Source organism: Paroedura picta, chromosome 3, assembly GCF_049243985.1.
Source record: "Paroedura picta isolate Pp20150507F chromosome 3, Ppicta_v3.0, whole genome shotgun sequence".
NCBI lineage: Eukaryota > Metazoa > Chordata > Lepidosauria > Squamata > Gekkonidae > Paroedura > Paroedura picta.
This window is the reverse complement of record NC_135371.1, coordinates 107,925,526-107,949,441: the sequence shown is the minus strand read 5'-3', so window position 1 is coordinate 107,949,441 and position 23,916 is coordinate 107,925,526. Positions and strand designations below refer to the sequence as shown.

At 43.6% G+C, this 23,916-nt stretch overlaps 1 protein-coding gene across 1 annotated transcript in view; it reads left to right on the top strand.

Annotated features, from left to right (window-relative positions):
* The window catches only part of DOCK2 (dedicator of cytokinesis 2), a 430,014-nt gene that overhangs the window by 310,804 nt on the left and 95,294 nt on the right, over nt 1-23,916 (top strand). Inside the window, exon 30 of the mRNA XM_077327133.1 lies at nt 19,064-19,142. Coding sequence (XP_077183248.1) covers nt 19,064-19,142 — 79 coding nt within the window. The remainder of the gene's footprint in view (nt 1-19,063; nt 19,143-23,916) is intronic.

The following is a 23,916-nucleotide window of genomic DNA, read 5'->3' as shown; positions in this document are numbered from 1 at the left end:
GCACAAACCCAGCAACCTGATACACTCATGCATTAGTACTTTCATTGTCTACGGCAGTGGTTATGAACCTATGGCATGCATGCTGGAGGTGGCACTCAGGGCCCTGTCTGTGGGCATGCACATTGTCGCCCTAGCACAAAGTTCACTGAGTCAGCCTGCATGAGGTCCAGCTTCTCAGCACCCAGAGGACAGGGAGGACTCTTCCCATGTGCTCCCTGGCCCGGGAAGCGATTGGCTGGCTCGGGTCGCTCAACTGGGCTGGCCTCTGTAAGCGTCGGGAGAAGGAAGGCTGCACTGAACGGAGCCCAGAGAGAGCAGAACTGGGTCAGACCTTACTGAAGACACCACACACCGTTGCCCACCTGCCCGGCCTTGCCAATTTCCCTCAACTGAGTGAAGGTGAAGGAAGGGAGGGAAGGGAAAAGTGCCGAAATAAAGGGTGGGGAACAAAACCTAAAAATAAATGTCTCAACAACAAAGGGGCAAAATGAGGGGAAAGAGGGAGAACGGGTCATAGAAGAAGGGAGGAAAAAAGCAGTATTAAGGTTAAATGAACAGCAGTACAGAGGTTACATTGTCGGCACTTTGTGATAAATAAGTGAGTTTTGGGCCACAGTTTGGGCACTCGGTCTCTAAAAGGTTCACCATCACTGGTTTAGGACATTATCATGGTCAAAAGATGAGTATTTGTCTATAGACAAACTTGACGTAGGCTGTGTCACCCCACATCACATTCACGTTCTTGGTTCTCACCTGAGTGTTGCTGAGAACCATATAGCTCTGGCTTGCCAACCCTCCTTATAGTTGGTTAGCTGATAGAGTACCAGTACTCTGGTAGGTAGCTACTATCAACAAGAGAACCCTACTCTTACCCTTTTATGTTTTGATCCCTGCTCCCTTGTATACTAGAATTAGAGTGGAGGCTTCTGTTCCCTTCTCCTTTCTCTGTTAAAAGTAGTGGCTTCTAATATGGTGAGCTGGGTTTCATTCTCCTCTCCTCCACATAAAGTCAGCTGGGTGACCTTGAACTCATCACAGCCCTGTGTTACCCAAATTGCGTGGACACGTGTCCTAGAGCTCGTGGGGAAAATAGCTCAATTATAGCGAGAGGTGGGTAACTAGCGTTTGGTTCTTGCCTATGTATACAAGAGTTATTCCACTCATAGGAACTCAAGGCAGACACCTATGTAAATGGTAACACAATAAAATAAGGTTTTTTGAAGAAAATAACAAAAAGACACACAAATAGCTAACACACCTACAAGCAGTTGTATAGAGAAGGGGGAGGAAGAGGAGAAGGCTTGGTATAATTACCTGTCCGAGGAATGGAGGGTCAGAGGAAGCAGCATGAACCAGCGTGGGACGTCTCCAAAGGTCCCGGGTTGGAAGACTCAGAGTGGCTGTGTGAAGCCACAGTTTTTATGGGGTTTTGGGAAGGGGGCTACGTGACAAGACTCAGGGCCATTTCGCACGGCTTCAAAATAGCACAATGGTTGCTAATTGGAAACGCTACTAATTTGCCATAACCCACGACGTCGTAGACAATCTGCAACAATACTGAAACCGACCCGCAAAAAGCGCTTCGTTGTAGCGCTTTCAGGGGAATCCAGAAAAGTGGATTCACCCTCCGGATAGCGATACACTCCTGCAACCAATCTGCAACAGTAGCGCTAAAGACCTGTGCGTTACCATTGTTGCTGGTTCTTCAAAGTCCCTCCCCCTGGCTCTCTCCTCCAAACTTCCGGCGAAGCGATCGCCATTTTTTTTTCTCCGAGCGAGCGGGGATAAACGCACCAGCGAGCCTCTTTCTGTTTAGAGGCTTCCCTGGCTTCAGTCCTTCACCTTTAGTCACTAAGCACAAACCACATAAAAGCCCGTTTGCTGAAATAAAGTCCCTTTATTTTTTACACATAAATTCAGCCGAAAATCGGGCCCGTGAGAGGGGGGGGGATTTTTTTTTTTATCACTCGAGGCAGCGTGCCAACTATCATACAATCAAATGACAGCTCACATTAGGCAGCTGGATGGGTCTCTCCGTAGCAACGAATCTACCTAGATTCGTTGCTATGGGTCTGTTTTTTTAAAAAAAAAACCTTTCTTAAAGGGAAAGGGGCTGTTTGGGAGCATGCTAACGGCTGCCCATTGGCTGCTTGACGGCCAGGGGCGGGACGAGCTTGGCAATAGCGCTTCCTTTCTAGCGATTTCTGCCGAGACCGGAAGCCTGTGGGAAACGCTAAAAAACGCAACTGATTCCACTACAAAGGCAGGTATGCATAACGACGAATTCCACTATTTTAAATGGCGATTTTTCATTCCGCAAACAATTTGCAACAAAGATCCCCGTGCGAAAAGGCCCTCAGTTGAGCATGTGCTGGAAGTCCCCCGAGGTTGGGACAATGCCTGGCCAAGTGCAGAGATGGCTGTAGATTGGCTTGGACAAAAGTTTTAACGGCTCTGAGGAAGAGAGCCATCAGGTCTCAATGGCTCTAGCTGGCAGGTTGTGGGAAGGACATTTCCCCTGGCAGAAGGGCCAAGTGTGAAAAATGTTACAAAACAAAGGGTTTGCCGAGGAACCCCTGGGCAAACAGAAGGAAGCTGGTCCACTCAGGATGTGAGCTTGAGCCCGAAGACACCTGGGTCAGGCAGAGGCTGTAATTTCTAAACCTAAGTCAGAGAGCAAGATTTCTAAGATGGAGTCTGGCCTGGCTTGGAACTTGTGTGAAATGCATTGGAACTTGTGTGAAATTATAAGAATAAAGATATATTATATATAATATATTTTTCTATATTTGTTTCTTCATTGGGACCCACCCCTCCCAGTTCATTATTTTTGCTTGTACGTTGAAAAACATTTTGATTTCATGAAGACAGTTTGTCTGGAAATGTATCCATTCATGAACTTACATGAACTGCTTAAAAGTTTGTGGAAAGTTTGTGCCAGTTTACCTGCCATGAACTTCAGCTTGAAAAACACAAACCAGACAAAATTAGTTATGAACTTTCATTTGTGAGTCAATTTGTGTCCATCTCTATGCATGGCATCAGTATATACTAACATGTTCATACTGACATCATGGCATCAGTATATACTAACATGTTCATATTGACTTAAATTAATATTTCTTAACCTCTAACTCCAAAATCTCCGCCCTACTTAAGATACACTGAAGTTTATGGGAAGAACACCTTTGAAATATTCCTTAGAGATTTGTATAAATTCCATTTCTTTATCAAGCCAGGTTAGTGTAGTGGTTAGGAGTGCGAACTTCTAATCTTGCAAGCCGGTTTCGATTCTGAACTCCTCCACATGCAGCCAGCTGGGTGACCTTGGGCTCGCCACAGGACTGATAAAGATGTTCTGACCGAGCAGGAATATCAGGGCTCGCTCAGCCTCACCCACCCCACAGGGCGTCTGTTGTGAGGAGAGAAATGGGAAGGTGACTGTAAGCCACTTTGAGCCTCCTTCTGGTAGAGAAAAGTGGCATATAAAAACCAACTCTCCTTCTTCAGTTTGAATGAGTCCACAAAACTAGTTTATTTTCTGGATGCTCTATACAATACAGCTGCATGATGGACTTTCTGGCCCCAGGCAATCAGGATCAGTTGCAATCTCTGGAGTGCCACCTGATGGCTAAGCCAGAGGTGCAGCAGGGGGCATGGCAATGGGCTAATTCCATACTGTTAAAATGGGGGGGGGGGAGGGATGAAAATGAAAACCTGGTAGAGGAAGCAAGGCAGGCCTTAAACATATACTGCCAAGTCCCTTTCAAGGGCCAGAGTACGTGAGGCACCTAACAGTCATGACCCTCATTGTGTCTTGCCCTGTCATTTGCAAAAAGGAGTTCTCAAAAAAAAAAAAAAACACCCTCAACCCCCATTTGGAATGGAAAATGGGGTTATAAGGGAAATTGCCTACTAGAATCATAGAATTGGAAGGGCCCTCCTGGGCCATCTAGTCCAATCCTCTGCTCCATGCAGGAACTCACAACTACCTGCTAATCCACAGTGACCCCAATTTCATGGCCAAGTTATTCTAGCAGGAACCTCTTCCGGATGTTTAGACAAAAATTCTTCTGAATTAATTTCAACCCATTGGTTCTGGTCCAACCTTCTGGGGCAACAGAGAACAACTCTGCTGCATCTTCTACATGACAGCCCCTCAAGTATTTTAAGATGGTTATCATATCAGTCGCCTTCTCTCCAGGCTAAAGAAACCAAGCTCCCCCAACTTTTCCTCATACGACTTGGTCTCCAACCCTCTTACCATTTTTGTAGCCCTCATTTGGACACGCTCCGGTTTCTCTACATCTTTCTTCATTTGTGGTGCCCAAATCTGAACACAGTACTCCAAGTGAGGTCTGACCAGAGTGAAGTAAAGTGATAACATCACTTCATGTTTTCTGGATGTTACTTTTTAATACAGCTCAAAATCCAACTTGCCTTTTAGCTACTGAGTCACACTGCTGACTCATGTTCGGTGTCTGGTCTGGTCTGGTCTGGTCTACTAAGACCCCAAGATCTCCTTTGCATGAAGTAAAAGAAGACAGTGACTGAGGGAAACAACAGTGTACTTAGTAACAATATATGCTTTCCTAAAGACATGGCGTCCATCCTTGCGAACCCTCATAGAATCATAGAATAATAGAGTTGGAAGGGACCTCATGGATCATCTAGTCCAACCCCCTGCACTATGCAGGACACTCACATCCCAATTGCTCATCTACTGTAACCTGCCACCCCTTTGCCTTCACAGAATCAGCCTCTTCGTCAGTTGGCTATCTAGCCTCTCTTTAAACATTTCCAAAGATGGAGAACCCACCACCTCCTGAGGAAGCCTATTCCACTGAGAAACCGCTCTAACTGTCAGGAAGTTCTTCCAGATGTTTAGATGGAATTTCTTTGAATTAATTTCATCCCATTCATTCTGGTCCCCTCCCTGCTACCTAGAATCATAGAATCATAGAGTTGGAAAGGGCCATACAGGCCATCTAGTCCAACCCCCTGCTCTACGCAGGATTAGCCCTAAGCATCCTAAAGCATCCAAGAAAAGTGTGTATCCAACCTTTGCTTGAAGACTTCCAGTGAGGGGGCGCTCACCACCTCCTTAGGCAGCCTATTCCACTGCTGAACGACTCTGACTGAGAAAAACTTTTTCCTGATATCTAGCCTATATCGTTGTACTTGAAGTTTAAACCCATTACTGCGTGTCCTTTCCTCTGCAGCCAGCAGAAACAGCATCCTGCCCTCCTCCAAGTGACAACCTTTCAAATACTTAAAGAGGGCTATCATGTCCCCTCTCAACCTCCTTTTCTCCAGGCTGAACATTCCCAAGTCCCTCAACCTATCTTCATAGGGCTTGGTCCCTTGGCCCCAGATCATCTTGGTCGCTCTCCTCTGTACCCTTTCAATTTTATCGATGTCCTTCTTGAAGTGAGGCCTCCAGAACTGCACACAGTACTCCAGGTGTGGTCTGACCAGTGCCGTATACAATGGGACTATGACATCTTGTGATTTTGAGGTGATGCCTCTGTTGATACAGCCCAAAATGGCATTTGCCTTTTTTACCGCTGCACACTGCCTGCTCATGTTTAGTTTACAATCCACAAGTACCCCAAGGTCTCGTTCACACACAGTGCTACCTAGAAGCGTATCCCCCATCCAGTAGGCATGCTTTTCATTTTTCTGACCCAGATGCAGAACTTTACACTTATCTTTATTAAATTGCATCTTGTTCTCATTTGCCCATTTTTCCATTGTGTTCAGATCTCGTTGAACTCTGTCTCTATCTTCCGGAGTATTTGCCAGTCCTCCCAATTTGGTGTCATCTGCAAACTTGATGAGTAGTCCCTCCACCCCCTCATCTAGATCATTAATAAATATGTTAAAAAGTACCGGGCCGAGCACCGAACCCTGAGGTACCCCGCTACTCACCTCTCTCCAGTCTGATGAAACACCATTGACAACAACTCTTTGAGTGCGGTTCTCTAACCAATTCCCTATCCACCTAACGATCTGAAAATCCAGATTGCAGTCCTTCAACTTATCCATCAGAACATCATGGGGAACCTTGTCAAAAGCTTTACTAAAATCCAAGTAAATGACATCAACCAAATTTCCCCGATCCAGCAAACCTGTTACTTGGTCAAAAAAGGAAACTAGGTTGGTCTGGCAGGACCTGTTGGAGACAAATCCATGCTGACTTCCTTGGATCACCAAATTGTCCTCCAGATGTTTGCAGATCGCTCCCTTTAATATCTGCTCCATTATCTTCCCCACAACAGAGGTCAGACTCACTGGTCTGTAGTTTCCTGGGTCATCCTTCCTCCCTTTTTTGAAGATCGGAATAACGTTTGCTCTTTTCCAGTCCTCCGGGACATCTCCAGTCCTTAAAGAGGTTCCGAAGATGATGGACAAGGGCTGTGCAAGTTCTCTGGAAAGTTCTTTGAGTACTCTCGGGTGCATTTCATCTGGACCAGGGGATTTGAACTCATCCAGTGCAGCTAAATGCCTCTCGACCACCTCTCTATCCATGTTAACCTGCCACCCAGACACTATCCTTTGGCTACAGCCATCTCTAGATGTGCCTAAACACTTTGACCTGTGGGAAAAAACAGATGTAAAATAGGCACTAAGCCTTTCTGCTTTCTCTGCATCTTCCGTTAGAGTTTGTCCATCCGCACCCAACAGCGGGCCTCTTGCCTCCTTTACTTTACGTTTGCTCCTCACGTAACTGAAAAATCTTTTCTTGTTACAATGGGCTTCCCTGGCCAATCTTAGCTCACTCTCAGCTTTGGCCTTTCTGATGATTGATCTACAGTGCCTAGTAACCTGTAGGTACTCTTCTTTAGAGCTCTGTCCTTCCCTCCATTTCCTGAACATTTCCCTTTTCTTTCTTAGTTCCTCTTGAAGTTCTCTGTTCATCCAAATAGGCTTCTTAGAGCTCCTGCAGTGTTTTCGTATTTCTGGAATAGTCATTGATTGAGCATGCAATAGCTCTTGTTTGAGTAGCGCCCACCCTTCACATGCTCCCTTCCCTTCCAGCATTCTCGTCCATGGTATGACACTCATCATGTCTCTGAGTTTATTAAAGTTTGCCCTACGAAAATCCAACATCCGCGTCTGGCTACAAGCTTCCTTGGCTCCCCATCTCAAAAGGAATTCTATGAGGACATGGTCACTTCCCCCTAGGGTCCCCACCTCCTTCACCTCATCCACCAACTCTTGCCTGTTGTCATAAAAGTAAAATGAAAATTGATACTAGAAGTGCATTTCCATGATGAGCAAGGTAAATTTATCTGTAGGCTAAGTAAGATGTTTAGGCTAACCTTAAAGTGACTGATCAAGATAGTTTGCTTTGTTGACAGCCTTCATAAATGTTCCAAGCAAGATCTTAGATACTTTTAAATAAAACCCTAAGTGCTATTTCACTATATCTGATAAGAATGTTTCATGAACTGCTTAAATTCACTGGCTTGTAAGAAAAGCATCTCAAATGAAGTATCTGAAAATCAACATTTATTGAATATCTGGTGTTTGATTGCCAACCTGTGACAGAGCTGATGCCTGTCTGCTCTTTCTCCCTCCTCCTGGGCATGCCTTCCAACAGGTTTTCGCTTGATATACTTCTGGCTTTGTTAATCTGTTTCTTGATCTCATTGGGTGGGTACATTGGGTACATTGAGTGGGTACTTTAATTCCAAGAAGGTTTGTTGTAGATGCTTCAGGTGAGAATCTCTCTGTGGAATTGGAACAAATGCAGTTGTAACATAAATTCTGGCTGTATACAATGGATTCAGTTGGACTATGAACCAACTAAAAGAAGCAGTCAGAGACAGGGGTGCATGGCAAAGACTTTCCTATAGAACCACCGAGGATCAGACACAACTGAATGGATAAATCATCATCATACAATGGATTGTTTGGTCCATTTTAGATGGTAGCTAGAGGCATGCAGGTATGTTTGTTGGTCAGGAGTTTTTCAGTATAAGGTGGTTTCTAGGCATCCATTGTTTATTTCTCCAGTAGTGTTCAGAAAATGTATTTCTTGCATAAGTTGGCTCATTGTCAAGTTGATGGTGGGGTGAAAGTCATTGTATGCCTGGTGTAAGGTATACAGGGCTTCCTTACCATGTGTCCAGATGATAAAAATGACATGTGAATTGCAGGTATAAGAGAGGTGTGATGGGGTAGGCGTTTAGGACACAGAGTTCTCCCTTCAAAACATCAATTTTCTATAGGCGAACTGATCTTTTTAGTATGGAGCTGGGGGCCCTCCACTCTCCCTGGCATTCTTCCCTGGCCCTCCCCTCTGTTTGCAGTTTAGGCTTGGTCCGCTGGGGTTTTCTCGGCCTACAGGCATGCCTCAGAGGTGGCATGGAATCACATGTTAGCAGCCTCCATGTCAGGCAGGAGGGAGGGATGGCCTAGTAGTTGGGGGGGGGAAGGCAACAGTTGTGGGTGGGTGGGGCAGGCACTTCACCTCAGAGAAGACACAGGCTAGCTTCCCTAAGCATTGTAGGCAGGAGCCATAGCCTCAGGAGGGTGAAGCTGAAGAGCCCCCATAAACCTCTGGCAGCTCACCCACCTCAGAAGAGGTGTCTGAGGGGCCAGAGACTGCGAAGAAGCAGAAAATTGTGGGAAGGCAGTTAGGGGCAGGAGTTATAATCTGATTGGGCAGCCAGTAGGTGGCTGGCCAATCAGAGGTATACAGGCACCAGTGATGGACCTGATTGGCCCATAACCCTTAACACCAAACTTGGCCCATAACCAAACTTGGCCCATAACCCTTAACACCATGACCCCTTACCCCTTTTATTTAGATGCTCATGATTACAGATATGATGATGATGGCTTTTTTACATAAATGCTTCCGGAATGTCCCAGAGATCTGAGGAATCAATGTCTCAAACTAATACTGTTGGTTACAAATAAGGAGCTAACGAAAGCAATTGCTAAGTATGCTTGGGTAGCTACAGAAATAAGGAAGTGCTGTTCCAATCATACATATTAACTGTTGACTTATATTGGAACCTTATAGTATATTTATATACATTGGTCCTATCCATATAACTTTTTATCTATTTCATAACTGATTGATTTTAATTTGTACTTTTTATTGGACAGTCTATGAGCATAAATAAAACTGACTGACTGACTGACAAGTGACAGTCCGAGAGGGCCCAGTCTTTGGAACTCTCTCCCTGGGCAGATTCATTTGTCTCACTGTACTGTTGCTTATGTCACTGAGTGAAGACTTTTTTAATTGTTTGGCATTACCTTAATACGTCTTGATAGCCCTCCTCCCAGTCTGTATTTCTTTGGGTTAGTATTTATGTTTTCTTTGTTTTAAATATTTAATATTTTTTTGTCTTAAAAATGCTTTAAATGCCTGAAATGCTTGAATGTTTTCATGTTCTCTCCCCTGAGGCTCTGAATTGGGTGGAAAGGGTCATAGGCATGATTTCTACCAATTTATCCTTCTGGCATCCATCTTTGAACTGCATCCCACTTGGAGAAACAGCTGGAATATGAAATAATAATAAGAAGAGTTGGCTCTTGTATGTTGCTTTTCTCTACCCGAAGGAGGTTCAAAGCGGCTTACAGTCGCCTTCCATTTCCTCTCCCCACAACAGACACCCTGTGAGATGGTTGAGGCTGGGAGACCCCTGATATCACTGCTCGGTTAGAACAGTTTTATCAGTGCCGTGATGAGCCTAAGGTCACCCAGCTGGCTGCATGTGGGGGAGTGCAGAATCGAACCAGGCATGCCAGATCAGAAGTCTGCACTCCTAACTACTACACCAAACTGGCTCTCAGTTTGGATTATAAGATTCAGTGCTGTTTCCAATATTGTGTTGGTGATATAATACAATCAAATGATTATTTTACTTCTAAAATAACAATTAAGAAGAAGAAGAGTTGGTTCTTATATGCCGCTTTTCCCTACCCGAAGGAGGCTCAAAGCGGCGTACAGTCGTCTTCCCATTCCTCTCCCCACAACAGACACCCTGTGAGATGGTTGAGGCTGGGAGACCCCTGATATCACTGCTCGGTTAGAACAGTTTTATCAGTGCCGTGATGAGCCTAAGGTCACCCAGCTGGCTGCATGTGGGGGAGTGCAGAATCGAACCAGGCATGCCAGATCAGAAGTCTGCACTCCTAACTACTACACCAAACTGGCTCTCAGTTTGGTGTAGATATTTGTTCTGAATGAAGTTTGTCAATGTTTGGGTCCAACGTATTGCCTCCAGTTGCCAAAACACAAAGTAAATTAGCCATCACAAAGCAAGCATTATGTCATTCATGGTTTTCCTTACTACTTATGTCAAATGATCTTGATCTGTAGTTATTGAAATTCTGCACCCATGATCCTTAAAAGAGCAATCAGACCCACAGAATATCCAGGTTTTTTTAAAAAATTAAATTGTATACTAGTTTTATTCCTATTCAAGGTCTTCTTTTTTAATGTAGTAGATAGAGAACAAGTGTTAAATCTATTATTCTCCTGTATTTGAGGAAGAATCTGCTGATTCACTGTGAACCTCCTACATGCTATTGCAGTAGTTACTTTGAGGTTGTAATCTTATTGCCTCCCTGTGCGCAATGCACTCTCATGTGGCCAGTTTCTCTGTCTCCATGTCTCCAGGTGAAAAATTAAAGTTAACATTGCAAGCTCAGCACCTTCTTTATCTCTTTCAATATTTTTCAATAGTTGAGAGGAAAGGCAGCATCCTCCTGGCATTTCTCGTATCTCAACAAGCTCAGGGAAGATGAAAGTGAGACATATTTGTATTGGCTTGTAATCCTTTCTGCTCTTATCACAGTGGATACTTTGCCTCAAGGAAAACAAATATGTAATACGCTTTCATATTTCATGGAAAAATTGAGGACAAATGGTACAATTCACAGAAAGCACTTGTCATCTGTTCTTGAGGTATATAGAATCACTTAATGTTTTCTCTTTAAAAAGCAGCATTGAGGAGTTCTTAGATTGTTATGTACTGGAAATCTGGGCCAGGATCCAAATGATCATGAAACTCGGTCTGTGAGTCCAAGAGAGCTTAACTTATATTTATTTAGTCAATCAGCATAAATCAATAAAACAGTGCCTTTTTGTTAGATTGCCATGACATAGATTTAAAAATAAGTTCTTTGACTTCAGTTTTTATAATCTATTTTTAAATAAAAGATGTTCAGGGGATGAAGAAAGAAATACAGTTGTAGACTAAAACGGAGCACAATGTCGTATCCATAATACATGTATCTAGAAGCTAAATCCTAACAATAAATTACACAGTTCTCATGTCCATTGTTGTCTCTTGATCAGACATTCACTGAGAGTTCCCAGGTACATTGGGGCTAGATCCCCCCCCCCCCCTGGTTACTATCACCAGATCCCCCGTTTCCAATGGGGAGCGGAGAGTAGAATTGCCAAATTGATGTTTGGGAGCTCCTGGAGATAGGGAGATGGAGCCTGGAGAGGACTGGGATTTCAGTGAGGTACAATGCCATAGAGCCCACCCTCCAAAACAGCCATTTTAGAATCCTAGTGATGAAAGACACCTCCAGGGTCATCTAATCCAACCCTCTGACCAAAGCAGGAACTCAAACTAGCTGCCCACCCACGGTGACCCCAATTTCATGCCCAAGTGATCCCTCCACCAAAAATCTCCAGAATCTAGCCTGGCCAGGAGGAAATTCACCTACCCATCAGGGCAATTAGCAATTTCCTGGGGATGAAAGGATTGGCCACAAGAGACAAACACTGGCACATCCCTTCCTGCCTACCCACTCACAATCTGCCTAAGTTCATAAAATCAACATTTCTATGAGATGACTATGTAGCCTCTGCTTAAAAGCTATCATGGGGAACGTTATCAAAAGCTTTACTGAAATCAAGGTAAACTGTGCCCGCAGCATTTCCATGATCTAGCAAGGTAGTAACTTTCTAAAAAAAAAGAGAGAGAGATAAGGTTGGTTTGACATGACTTGTTCTTGAGAAAGCCATGCTGACTCTTAATACTTATAGCCATCCACACTAGCTGTTCAAGGACCAACTGTTTGATGATTTGTTATAAAATTTTGCCAGCTATAGACTTCAAGCTGACGGGTCAGTAGTTACTCAGATCCTCCATTTTACCCTTCTTGAAGATAAGGACAACATTTGCCCCCCTCCAAACTTCTGACACTTCACCTGTTCTCCAAGAATTGTCAAAAATATTGGACAGAGGCTCAGAAATTACATCTGCAAGTTCTTTTAGTACCCTTGGATGTAATTCATCTGGCCAAGAAATCTGGTTTCATTTAAATATTCTAGGTCTTTATGGACTCGCCCTATCAGTTCTGAGTGGGAACTGATCTCTGTAGTCTGGAGATGAGCTGTAATTCTGGACGATCCCCAGGTATCACTTATAGGTTGGCATCTATAATGGGATCCCAAATTTAATTGGGAATTAAATGCATGGTGGGCTTAACCCTTTTTTTCTGTGCTGTTTTCCAAACCTGAAACTATCTTGGGGAGCCACTGTTGGAGAAACTCACATTGAACCCATCAGTAATGAAGGACATGAGGACTAAGTAATCTATTATTAGGTCTAAGTGGATCACATTTTACATACCCAAACCAGCAGAGGTGAAGCTATATAATAAAAACTAAGGACACTATCTAAGTAACATACATATGTGATGTCACCCACCCATACATATGTGATGTCACAGTCACAGTCATGTCACCCTATTAATTAATGAATCAGCCTAGGTCTAGGAATAACAGCAATCCCTCTTTGGTCTGATTTCTTATCCCAGCAGCATATTTTCTGCAGGTGGCTGACTGGATAATTTCTTTGGATAATTTCTTTTGTTTCAACTGCTGAACTTTCTGTAAAATACCCTTTCCGTACACACTGAATGCACTTTAGAAGTAGCTTTTCCTGTTTTGCACAGGAAAATCCATCTGCAAAATCACATTGAAAGTGGTTTATCCAATGTGTGTGGAATGAGCAGTTTCACTGAGGCGCTAATCTTAATTCTCTAGTTGTCATGGTATAGTTGAGGGTTCCTTTGAAAACCTTCATCATTTTGAACATCAGTTTAAGTATTCAGAAGAGCATTTTGTTTCATCTTCTCACTGGTTTTTAAGTATCCCCACTGCAAATTCTTCGTCCTCACAAAATGCTTACATTCAGGACGTATTTCTTTTCCTTTTGTAAAATTTCCCTTGAAAACACAAATTCCCAAGCTGCATTTAAAAATAAATTGAAGTAGAGTAAAGGTGAGTTTGGAGAGTTTTTTCATGGTATCTGGAGAGAGAAATTCAGAAAAATTCAAGTCCTTGCGCATTTCTTTGGATTGCAGCCTAAAATTACATCTGTATAGCTAAGTTTTCCTGTGGGTGAATTTAAAAATGCTAAACACCTGAGCAATGCACTAAACTCAAATGTAATCAATGGCTCATAGCAGGGAAACTATAAAATTAGACTAACATCAGTTTTGAAACATTTGAAGTTGAGGTAGAAGGAAGCAAATTATTGAACAGGCTGGATATAATGGTTTTGTTGTGCAATTGGTTTAGAGCAGTAAGAAACAACTGTAACTCTTCCGACAGAAATGTTAATGTGAGCCTATTGAAGAACAGCAGACATTTTGCAATAGACATGACTATGGAGTTTTGTAAGGAAGCAATTTTTACCCTACCAGGAAAACAGTCCATTCAAATTAAATCACTTCATCACTACATGACAAGTCTTGCCAAAGTTCATACATTAGACATCTGTGCCTCTGACAAATTTCACATTTGTAATGGGCTGTCAGATTGTGTCCAATTCCATCTTGCAGCCTGTTCTCTTTGTGAATTGGTGGGTTGTCACACTGTTGTTAAATTACATTTGTCGTTCTTCCAAGTCTCTTGTTTTTACCATTCTGGTAATTATTTCATTGTTGGTCCTGCAATCTCATCATCTTTGAATTTGGACTCAGAAAAAAATGATGCCCACTAAAAACCTTCCCATCATACAGGCCACTTCCCTGATCAATGGCCAAAAGATTTTACATCTCTCATTTTTACTTGGTTTGCATTTGTAGCTATGATTTCAGGCTGTCAGTGTCAGAATGCAGCTGGATTATAATTGGAAGAAATAGAAGAACTGTGAAATACCGAAGTATTTCCTCTGAGGGTTCAAATTTTTGAAAATGAAATAGCAGTAGATCTTTTCCCACTTTCACTTTCCTCCCTCCCTAATGTTGAGCTGCTGACTAAGAATCACAGGGGTATGTGGACAAAATTGAATGGGTGCAAAGGAGAACAGCAAGGATGATCAGGAAACTTGGCACCAGGCTCTATGAGGAAAGGTAGAGGGACTTGGGAATGTTCTGTCTGGAGGAGGTTGAAATCAACAGGTATAGTTTCCTGGTGTCATTAAGACCTCACTATTTTCTTTTGTATGTAACACAGTGAATATGAACATTCTTCATACATCTTGTTATTTCTGTTAATATTTACAGTATTTGCTGGCGTATAAGACTACTTTCCCGCCCTGAAAAACCTGCCTCCAAGTGGGGGGGGGGGTTGTCCTATACGCCGGGTGCACTTCAGTTGGGATAGACATAGCTGCCCATAGTGGCCCATAGTACTGTAATGTAATGTGACAAACTCTGTATTTTGAGTGGAAATTTTGGGGGGGTCGCCTTATACGCCCAGTCGTCTTATACACCGGCAAATACGGGTAATTATCTTTTCCTTTCCTGGTCACTTGGGGAAACATATTGCAAACAGGAAACAGTTTGTAGGATACTGATGTGATCATACAGCTCTGGCAATTTAGAAAGAAGTTTGCCATCAACATGGAAAACACTGTTGCCTGCATTAGTGTATTCTTTGTTTTAAAATTAATGCCTCTCCTCCAGCAAACACAACAGTTCATGGCATGGCAGGCTAAGCACTGTATCTGCCCATGTATAAAAGAAACACCCTTTGCTAGTTGGCCAGATACTTAAAAAACAGACAGTAGAACAATGTAACATGAAAAAGAACTTAGTTCCTATCAACACTCAGCTCAAATTTAGCATTACATAATTCTAATACAATCTTAGTCACTGTGGTAAACCTGCTCTAGTAAATTTTTCTTGGATTAAGAATGGAGCAAAGTACTTGATGCATCTAATGTACTGATTCCACATGATGGTGGCCATGCCAGGCCACTGTTGGTTCCTCAAAATGGGGCTATTAGCCCCACCTCTTCCTGGGTTCTCATGGGGGGAGGTTGCCCACACCAGACATGGTCTGCCTCAGATTTCTGCCTCCAAACAGATGCAGCTGAGCTAGAAGGTTCCACTGCACATTGTGGCAAGGGGTGGGATAGGTTTCCATGAAGGTGGGATTGCATAAAAATACAATCCCATCTTCATGGAATTATTTTTAAATGCCTCATTTAAAAATAAGGCATTGCTCTGCACTGTCGCAAGAGCCGTGGAGCTGAATGGGGCAATTCTTGTCTCTTCCGGGTCTCTGTAGGCAGGGGAGGAGCCAGGCCTGGAAGGACCTGCTCTTCCCCATCCACACAGGCCTAACCTGACATGGCCATATACAGGGTCCCTGGTGGGAAAAAGAATGTGAAAGAATCCATGTTCACTTGCTGCAGGGAGACCGGGGGGCCTGATTTGGGCCAGTCCTCAGCTGACACTGGACTGGTGCCAGCATCATGGGGACATGAGGATTTGCCCCTCCATCGGACAAGCGGCAAGGCGGGGCTCGTTCCCCGAGTGGAATCAGTCACAGTACTATTTTTGAGAACTGAGAAGAACAATTAAAACAAAGCCACATTTCCACTCTAGAGAATAACAAGTTAGTTCTCAGCTGTAAGGCATAAACTGTTCCACAGAGTCTTAAAATCAATAGTGAACGCATTTAAAACTCATTAGTAATTCAGCATAACAAAACCAAAGTATGCATTGGCCTAAGCTATTTTGTCAAACAGTAGTATTCCTCCCAACAGCCCTCCAAGAAAAGAAAATGTTCAATTCACAATCATGATCCTAACTGTGACTATGACCCCCCACCCTCCACTGTTTCCCCAACCTGTTTGTGCCTTTGGGCAAACCCACTGATGTATTTGTGAGTTTCCTGAACAGCCCATAGAATAGTCCTCTTTGACTGTTTCTGGTAATGAAATGGTGCAGGCAGGGACTGACGAAGCTCCCTCATGTGTGCTGATTTAGAAATTCAAACCTACAACAGATGTGTTGTATAGGACACAGGATGGGGCCCCAGACCCAAATTGTTTATTCTGTAATGTATGAATCAGTACATTTAATTTCCCCTACAGATCAAGTGATTTTGCTATGCAGACTTCACAAGGTAGAGTGTTCTCGAAATGCCAAATGCCATAAAGATCTGTAAAAATATTGACCCCCTCAGCTTTTCATGTTATATTTTAAGCCTTGATGAGAAGAACTTAATCAGAGGTATTTGGGAAACAATGGTGGAAACATACACAGCCAGGGGCTGCCTTCTTTCTTTTTGAGAGAGAATTGTCTCCCCCTGTGAGACTCATAATTTTGTTTATATTAAACAATCTTTACAAATATTTATTAAACGAACTGCACTGATTCAATATATTTAAAACATAGTAAAAAAACAACAACACATATCTAACTGCACATGACAGAACAGACAAAATGCGTTTTGACCCTTAAGGATCATATTATTGTGTGGAATTCTCTTTTGTGCAAGATCAAAATCTAAGGCTTGCTGGGTGGCAAAGAAAAATCTATTAGGTGTTGCTCCAACTACTCTTTCAAAAGTATCTGATTTGGAGCCCACTTTCTAAAATATATATTATCTCAGGCCACTCCTATCAGCTTTTGCCTAGCTCTACATCAAGAGGGCACACATGGGAATGTACTCTTGATGTAGAGCAACACTATGTTTTGAATATATTGAATCAGTGCACTTTGTTTAATAAATATTTGAAACGATTTTTTAATATTGTTGTTGCACTCAACCTGTCGGTTTGTAACTTGCTGTTCAGGTTGGGTTTTGGTTTCTTTTTTGGTTTTGTTTTGTTTTGTCTTGTAAAATGTACCCATAACCACAATTAAATCCATGGGTTCAGTAAGACATGGACACTCAGCTTCAACAACCAACAGCCTTACTGGAAGCAGAAAATACTGAACAACTGCACAACAGACAAGCAAAACAGTGGAACTTATATACATTTTCAGATCGCCTGTTTAGTCACGATTGGTCCTTAATAGGGTTGGGCGCTTCGGCACTCAAAGTGGCTGGTCGCTCCCAGTGCAGCCAGATCCACACTGTGGGGGGGGGGAGGTGCGGGTGTATAGCCCCTTCCAACTCTATGATTCTATGATTGTATAATTGAACATACATGTTTTAGGGTTGCCAGGTGGGACCTGGCAGTCAGCAGTGGAGGCATCTCTCCCCATGCATCCGGAAGATAGAGACAGAGTTCAACGAGATCTGAACACAATGGAAAAATGGGCAAATGAGAACAAGATGCAGTTTAATAAAGATTAGTTTAAAGTTCTGCATCTGGGTCAGAAAAATGAAAAGCATTCCTACTGGATGGGGGATACGCTTCTAGGTAACACTGTGTGTGAACGAGACCTTGGGGTACTTGTGGATTGTAAACTAAACATGAGCAGGCAGTGTGATGCAGGGGTAAAAAAAGGCAAATACCATATCAACAGGGGCATCACATCAAAATCACAAGATGTCATAGTCCCATTGTATACGGCACTGGTCAGACCACACCTGGAGTACTGTGTGCAGTTCTGGAGGCCTCACTTCAAGAAGGACGTAGATAAAATTGAAAGGGTACAGAGGAGAGCGACAAAGATGATCTGGGGCCAAGGGACCAAGCCCTATGAAGATAGGTTGGGGGACTTGGGAATGTTCAGCCTGGAGAAAAGGAGGTTGAGAGGCGACATGACAGCCCTCTTTAAGTATTTGAAAGGTTGTCACTTGGAGGAGGGCAGGATGCTGTTTCCGTTGGATGCAGAGGAGAGGACATGCAGTAATGGGTTTAAACTATAAGTATAACGATATAGGCTTGATATCAGGAAAAAAAATTTCACAGTCAAAGTAATTTTCACAGTCAAAGTAGTTCAGCAATGGAATAGGCTGCCTAAGAAGGTGGTGAATTCCCCCTCACTGGCAGTCTTTAAGCAAAGGTTGGATACACACTTTTCTTGGATGCTTTAGGATGCTTAGGGCTGATCCTGTGTTGAGCAGGGGGTTGGACTAGATGGCCTGTATGGCCCTTTCCAACTCTATGATTCTATGATTCTAGGTAGCAGGGAGGGGAGTGGTCAGTTGACCACTCTAATAGGACTCTACCTTTTGCCAGGTCCAACACTCCTATGGGGAATAAAGAGCCATGGCCAGGTTATGCCAACATAATAAAAGTGTATGAGACATTATTTGTGCCCATGATGTCTGATTGCCTGTCAATCATTTCAATCCAGGCTTATGTATTGATCTTGTGTATAATTACACAAGATCTGATTTATGAACGCTGAGGTTTTTTTTAAAGATGGTTATGCTGATTTAAATTTGGTATTTACTAGTAAAAGGATAATTCTTAAATCAATAGAATAAATTAATAGCTGTGTGTATTTCATATTACCAGGCATTATGCAGGCAGCTGTTTCTAATGAGCTAAGAGTCTATATAAATAATTAAAGAAGTTAATATTTCTGCATGGATGATCAATTAAGGAAAGTTTAGTCTTTTAAAAATAAATGTATAGCTGCCTCTTGGGAAGTAACTTCTGTGTGGAAGATTTATTGGGCCATGTTGTTCACAAGAACAAACTGGAATGTGCATTAGACCAAAAAGTCTTGTTTTCTGTTTTGGATACTAATTATAATGCATTGACCACCAGATATTGAATGAATTACTGTGTTTGTGCATAGTATAGCATTAATTATATACCATTGCCAGCAATTTGAATTCTGTAAAATTAACTCATTATTCTTATTTAATATTTAATACTGCCTTTATCCCATTGTACTGTATGGGTTAATTTTGAATGTTATTTGTCTTTAGGGTGTTCTTGAGAGCCATCAACAAATTTTCTGAGACCATGAATCAGAAATTTCTGGAAAATATGAACTTTGAAGAACAGGTAGGGGGCCATCTGGTTTTATTTATTTGATTTTTCTGTAATCTTGAAAAGGTTTCTTAATCTTAATTTCTTAATCTAAGTGGTTTTCCAGCATTCTTTTTTCCCTTTGTTTCTGTACATTGGGCCAATAAGTTAGTTAAAATTCAGGAAGATTACTGAAGCTTTTAGAATAGTCTTGATAAATTACTTTAATATTCTTAGTTATTATATATATATATACTAGCTGCGAAGCCCACTGCAGTCTAAAATGCAGTGGGCAATAGCAGTGTAAAGGAGGGGTGGGAGGCAGGTAGTCAGCGCAGGGCAACACTGGCGGGCTTGTCCCTGCCATTAGTGGTGGTGGCTTGGAGTCTGGGGGCTAGCGCAGCCTTTGGTGTGCAGGGGCGCCGGTGCCCCTCTGGGGGCAACCTCTGGCATGCTCACTGCTGCTGCCTCTTGCTGTGTGGTGGCCTGGGCAGGTGCCAGGAAATCTTCTGGGGGGGGGCAGCAGCCGGCCACTGTGCTCCGCCAACACCACCCGAGTACACTGGCAGCCATGGCGTGTTTGCTGCTGCCGCTGCCTCCTACTTTTTGGGAACCAGGGCTGGGCAGTCCTCCTGGGGGGTGGCAGTATACACAGAGCCCCCTTGCTTGCAGTGGGTGGCCACTGTGCTCCACTGGTGCTGTGCCAGTGTGCTGGCGGCCACAGCACTCTCGCTGCCACTGCCTCCTCCATTGCTGGGGCTGGTGGGGCTGGGGCTGAGTAGTTGTCTTTGCGGGCAGTGTCACAGGCTGCACTTCCTAACCGCTGCGGCTGGCCATTGTGTTCCTGCAGCTGCTCGTGGACCACGGCGAACATGGTGGCTCTGGGAGCCGGCCGTTTCTGCGGCTAGAGCAGCGAGCAGCTGGCCACGAGGGCAGCAGTCATAGCGGCCAGCCCAATCATGGTACCCTCATTTGGCCAGATTTGACCTCAGACACTTGCTGGGGGCCAGACATGCTCCACCTCCTGGCCAGTTTCCAAAATATTAAGAGAGGAACCCATGGATAAGGATGGCAAGTTTTAGGACATGTGTTATTTTTTTCTTGAGCTATCCGATGCTTTATACTTTCACTGAATTATTAACAAAAGTATTTTATATATTTTAGTTGTTAGGGAAATTGCCTGAAAATTAGGGAAATCACCTGAAAGGCTTCTGTCATGGTGGTTTCACCTCATATAGTGGCAAAGTTCTACCAGTGCCTTCAATTTTCAGTTCAAGGACCCTGCTAAATCAAGATCTTAAGATACTGATAGTAAGATACTGGTAGTCTGGTTTCCAGCCTGGCCATGGGGTAGAGACAGTGCTAGTTACGCTGATGGAGGTCCTCCACCACCAGCTGGACCGGGGTGAGTCGGCACTGCTTATATTATTAGATCCCTCAGCAGCATTCGACACAGTAGATCATGAGCTTTTAGCTCACCGCCTCGCCAATGCCAGGATCAGAGGGACTGCCCTTCAGTGGCTGATCTCCTTTCTCCGGAATCGCAGACAGAGGATAGCATTAGGAGAGAGCTCATCAAGCCATCACCAACTGGCTTGTGGAGTCCCCCAGGGGCAATTCTCTCTCCAACCCTATTTAACATCTTTATGCACCCTCTTGCCCAAACCGGTGCAGAGTTTTGGGCTGGGTTGTCACCAATATGCTGATGACACCCAGCTTTTCCTCCTGATGGTGGCCGCCCTGACTCTCCCCCAGAAACATTAGCCAGCTGCCTGGAAGCGGTGACGATGTGCCTCAAGCAGAGTCGTCTGAAGTTCAACCCTTCAAAGATGAATGTACTGTGGCCGGGCAGGAAAGGTCCAAGTGAGGAAGCGTGCCTACCCAATCTGGATGGAGTGCAGCTAAAAGTGGCCCACGCCACCAGGAACCTGGGAGTGATACTTGATGCCTCCCTCTCAATGGAGGCTCAGATCACGATGGTAGCATGGCTGGCATTTTACCACCTTCACCAAGCCAAACTACTAGTGCCCTACTTGGCCCCAGATCACCTAGCCACAGTGATCCACACAGTGATCCACCTCTAGGCTGGACTTCTGTAACTCACTCTATGCTGGACTGCCCTTATCCTTGATCTGAAAACTGCAACTGGTACAGAACATGGTTGCTAAGGTCCTCACAGAAACACCTTGGAGGTCCCACATCCAGCCCATCCTCCAGGAACTGCACTGGGCCCAGTATACCTGAGGGACCACCTCTCCGCCTACACTCCTCAAAGAGCCTTGCACTCTACTACTTCCAACCTCCTGATGGTCCCTGGCCCCAAGGAAGCCCACTTGACCTCAAATAGGGCCAGAGTGTTCTCCATTCTGGCCCCCAGGTAGTGGAGCGAGCTCCCAGAGGAGATCAGGGCCCTGACAGAACCTAAACAGTTCCACAGGGCCTGCAAAAGGGAGCTCCTCCAGCAGGCATTCTGTTGAGGTTGACCCAAACCATTGCTTCCAGTAGGCCCCCAAGCCTCCCCCCCCTCCTACTACAACTGAGACTAATCTGCCTAACCCCCTGGGTACCAGTAAGAGTTGAGCTGAGGCTTGTGCAATTCCACCATTTTCTAATGTTATTGTTGTGATCATGTTAAGTGTTGCTGTTATAATGTTATTACTGTTATCACCTGTTACCATATGTTATTTGTATCTTTTCCTGTTCCCTATAAACTGCCCTGAGCCTTCGGGGAGGGCAGAATATAAATATAAATATGAATATGAATATGAATATGAATATGAATAAGAATATGAATATGAATATGAATATGAATATAAATATAAATATAAATATAAATATAAATATAAATATAAATATAAATATAAATATAAATATAAATATAAATATAAATATAAATATAAAATGTTCAGTGGTATAATCCTGAAATAAGTATACTTTGGTAAAACAATTTATTTTGTGGAAAAAATGTTATCATCATAAAATTGTGTGCATATTTCTGATGATGTGCTAAAAGTTCCTACCTGATTTCCCCATGAGCAAGAAACATTTGCAGAGTATTTTACCCTTTCACAACTAACAGTCAGTACCCAAAGGCAAACTTGCAAGAATAGTTGGGTCATCATCATCATAAGACTGGGAAGAGGTGTAGAATCAGGGTACTGAATTCTGAAATGTCTATTTCTTTCACAGCTTGTGTACTTCTGAGCTCTAGCTGTGTCAAGCCTGAGCACTGCTCAGAGCTCCTGCTTACCAACCTAGGCACCTTCTACTCATCCAAGTGGCAGTGAGAGTAAACGCTTAGAACCCAGTTGTTGTTGTTATTTCCTGCCACTCCTGAAGCCAGCTCATGGCAGGTTACAATGTCCGATAAAACCTATTAACACCCCCATTAAAAGACATAAATTTGGCTTGAGGTCCTGCCTCTCCAGCGTCTCTCTTTAAATGTTGAATATGAGCTAATTTTCTTTTCCATGGCTTTGTCTTGCAATAGGTATTCTGATAATAAAATTGTAAACAGATGTACATCCTTTAAAGCCCATGGATTTAGCACGGTGTAACTCAGTTTGGAATTACCCAATAAATGGCAGCACAGAATTGTGCAGACTTGCTGTAGCCTGGGTACACTCTGAATCTTGTGCTGCTGTGAAGAGGATGGGAGGGCATATGACAGAGCTGATGCGTACCTGCTCTTCCTCCCTCCTCCTTTGTGAGGGCAGATTTGGTAAGCAGCCACACCCAAAATCTCTGTAAACCAAGAAGGGGAGAACGTGGAAGATTTGGTACCTGCATGGTATTAATCCCTCCTTCTTTTCTTGGTGAAAGGATGGCAGTGAAAAATAGGCTGAGCTACCTGCTATGCCCTGCATCTTCACAAAGCCAGAGGAAGCACTGCGGAGCTGTTACCTGCCTGGCCTTCCTTACTCTTCCTTTGTATGTGTGTGGGGGGGAGGGGGAGGGGGGATGGGGGTGGCAGGGGAAGGCAGGCCACATTAGCTGCTGTGCCATGAGCCTCTGTGAAGCCAGAGGAAACATTGTGGAGCTGGCACATGACTGATATCCCTCCCTCCTTCTTTTGGGGAGCAAGGGAAAGCAAGCTAGGCTAGCTGCCATGCACCAAGTCTCCATAAAGCAAGAGGGAGGAAGCATGACAGAGCGTGTGCCCAATTATTATTATTATTTATTATTTATTATTATTATTATTATTATTATTATTATTATTATTATTATTATTATTATTATTATTATTATTATTATTATTATACTTTTATACCGCCATTCCCTTAGGCTCACGGTAGTTTACACGATAAAAATTACAATAAAACCCATAGTTAAAACCATTAAAACCAATTCACACTATCAAGGTTAGGCAACAGGCGAGCACTAACTAACCTGACTAACCCACCCCAAACTACCCCACCTTAGCCGGGGGAAATCAGGTTGCTAATATGGGAGTGAGGCAATCTGATCATTCAGATTAACCCACGGAGCCCAGATTTAATGTCGAGACCACTCGCCCAGGCATCAACCATATGCCTTGCGGAAGAGCTCCGTCCTGCAGGCCCTGCGGAAAGCTGTTAACTCCGGCAGGGCCCTTATCTCTTCCAGGAGCTCATTCCACCAGGTTGAAAATGCCCTGGCCCGGGTCGAGGCCAGGCGAACATCCCAAGGGCCTGGAACCACCAGTAGGTTTGCACCCGCAGAGTGAAGGGCCCTGCAGGGGGCATAAGCAACCAAGCGGTCCCATAGGTAGGCAGGATCCAGGCCGCATGTAAAGGTAAAGACTAAAACCTTGAACTTGATCAGGAAATAA